Here is a 1,174-nt window from a genome sequence, read left to right as displayed (position 1 = left end):
TTTTGTTTTGTTTCAATTTTGCTGTTTCAAGCTTGAAATATGTTGAAACAGCTTTGAAATGAAAGACCCAGCAAAATTTTGCACAGCCCTAGTCTTCAGCTCTGGGCTCCTCTGGTCCTGTGTCACAGGCACTGCTGCCCACAACCCAAGCGGACCAGGTACCATCCTCTTTCCCAGACTTTTAGAAGAAATAAATTATACCATACTCTATTACAGAAACACTTGGAGAATGGTGGAGGGCAGACTTGAATATAATGAAGAAGTCAAGGATGAGGTGGGGAAGGGTAAAATATAGATCAGAGAGAAATTTACTCTTACAGATAAAACATCATGCAGTCCTTATCTCCTACCTTTCCCCTCTAGTATGTGAGGGATTGGTAGAGCAAGCGGAAGTGTTGTCTTACCTTCGCTGCAGTCTTTCCCCCGAAAACCAGTTTGGGAGCAGTCACAGACAGCCTGGTCGTTGAGCACTGAGCAGACACCACCATTGAGGCAGACATCATCCCTGGCACATAAGCGACTCTGCTCATCATCCAGCCGTACCTCCTGGCTCTCCACAGGTGAGGTCTGCGTGTAATTGACTCTGACATCAGTTATCCAGCCCTTAAAGGGCTCCCGATCCTTCACTGAGGACAGCGTCAGTTTCAGCGTCGCTAAGCGCAATTCAGGTGGGAGCCCACCTAAGAAAAGGCCACTGAAGACTGTCATATCACGCCGCTTGGACTTTACTTCTACCCATTTAGCCTCTGTCTGGTCAATAATTAATGTTGTATTCTTAAAATGGCGGCGGATGACCACTGTGTGCCAAAGGTTGTCGTTGACAGGAGTATCGGACAACAAGGTGGCAGGTTCGGCACAGAAGATAGAGAAGCTGAGCTGAAGCCGTCCCCCTTGGGTCAGGATGAGTTCCAGGAAATCACAGAAGCCCTCATCATCAAAATAAAGGACCAGGCCACTGGAGCTGCGTGTCTTCATGTTGAAGCTCATTTCACTCTCACAGCAGGCATTCCACTTGGGGAAACGGGTCCATTGGCCCTCAGCCCCTGGGAACTCTAGGCCACTGCCAAGCTCAGCCCAGCAGCCCAGCAGCAAGGCCAGCCACAGCAGGAGGCAGCCCCCATGCTTGAGGAGCACAGCCCCCATTCTTTGTGGGGTGGGGCGGGGGAGAGGGGGG

General features: G+C 50.4%; 1 protein-coding gene across 29 annotated transcripts in view; it reads right to left on the bottom strand.

The window, feature by feature from the left end:
• Nucleotides 1-1,143, bottom strand: part of NRXN1 (neurexin 1) — a 1,443,145-nt gene extending 1,442,002 nt beyond the window's left edge. For all 29 annotated transcript variants that reach the window (XM_019516265.1, XM_019516266.1, XM_019516286.1 and 26 more), the window contains exon 1: nucleotides 405-1,143. In XM_019516265.1, coding sequence (XP_019371810.1) covers nucleotides 405-1,143 — 739 coding nt within the window. The remainder of the gene's footprint in view (nucleotides 1-404) is intronic.
• Between the last annotated feature and the right edge of the window lie 31 nt (nucleotides 1,144-1,174).

This window comes from Gavialis gangeticus, unplaced genomic scaffold, assembly GCF_001723915.1.
Source record: "Gavialis gangeticus isolate Ggan-Ray unplaced genomic scaffold, GavGan_comp1, whole genome shotgun sequence".
In the NCBI taxonomy this organism is placed as follows: domain Eukaryota; kingdom Metazoa; phylum Chordata; order Crocodylia; family Gavialidae; genus Gavialis; species Gavialis gangeticus.
Note: the sequence above shows the minus strand (reverse complement) of the source record. Positions and strands in the feature narration are given on the sequence as shown.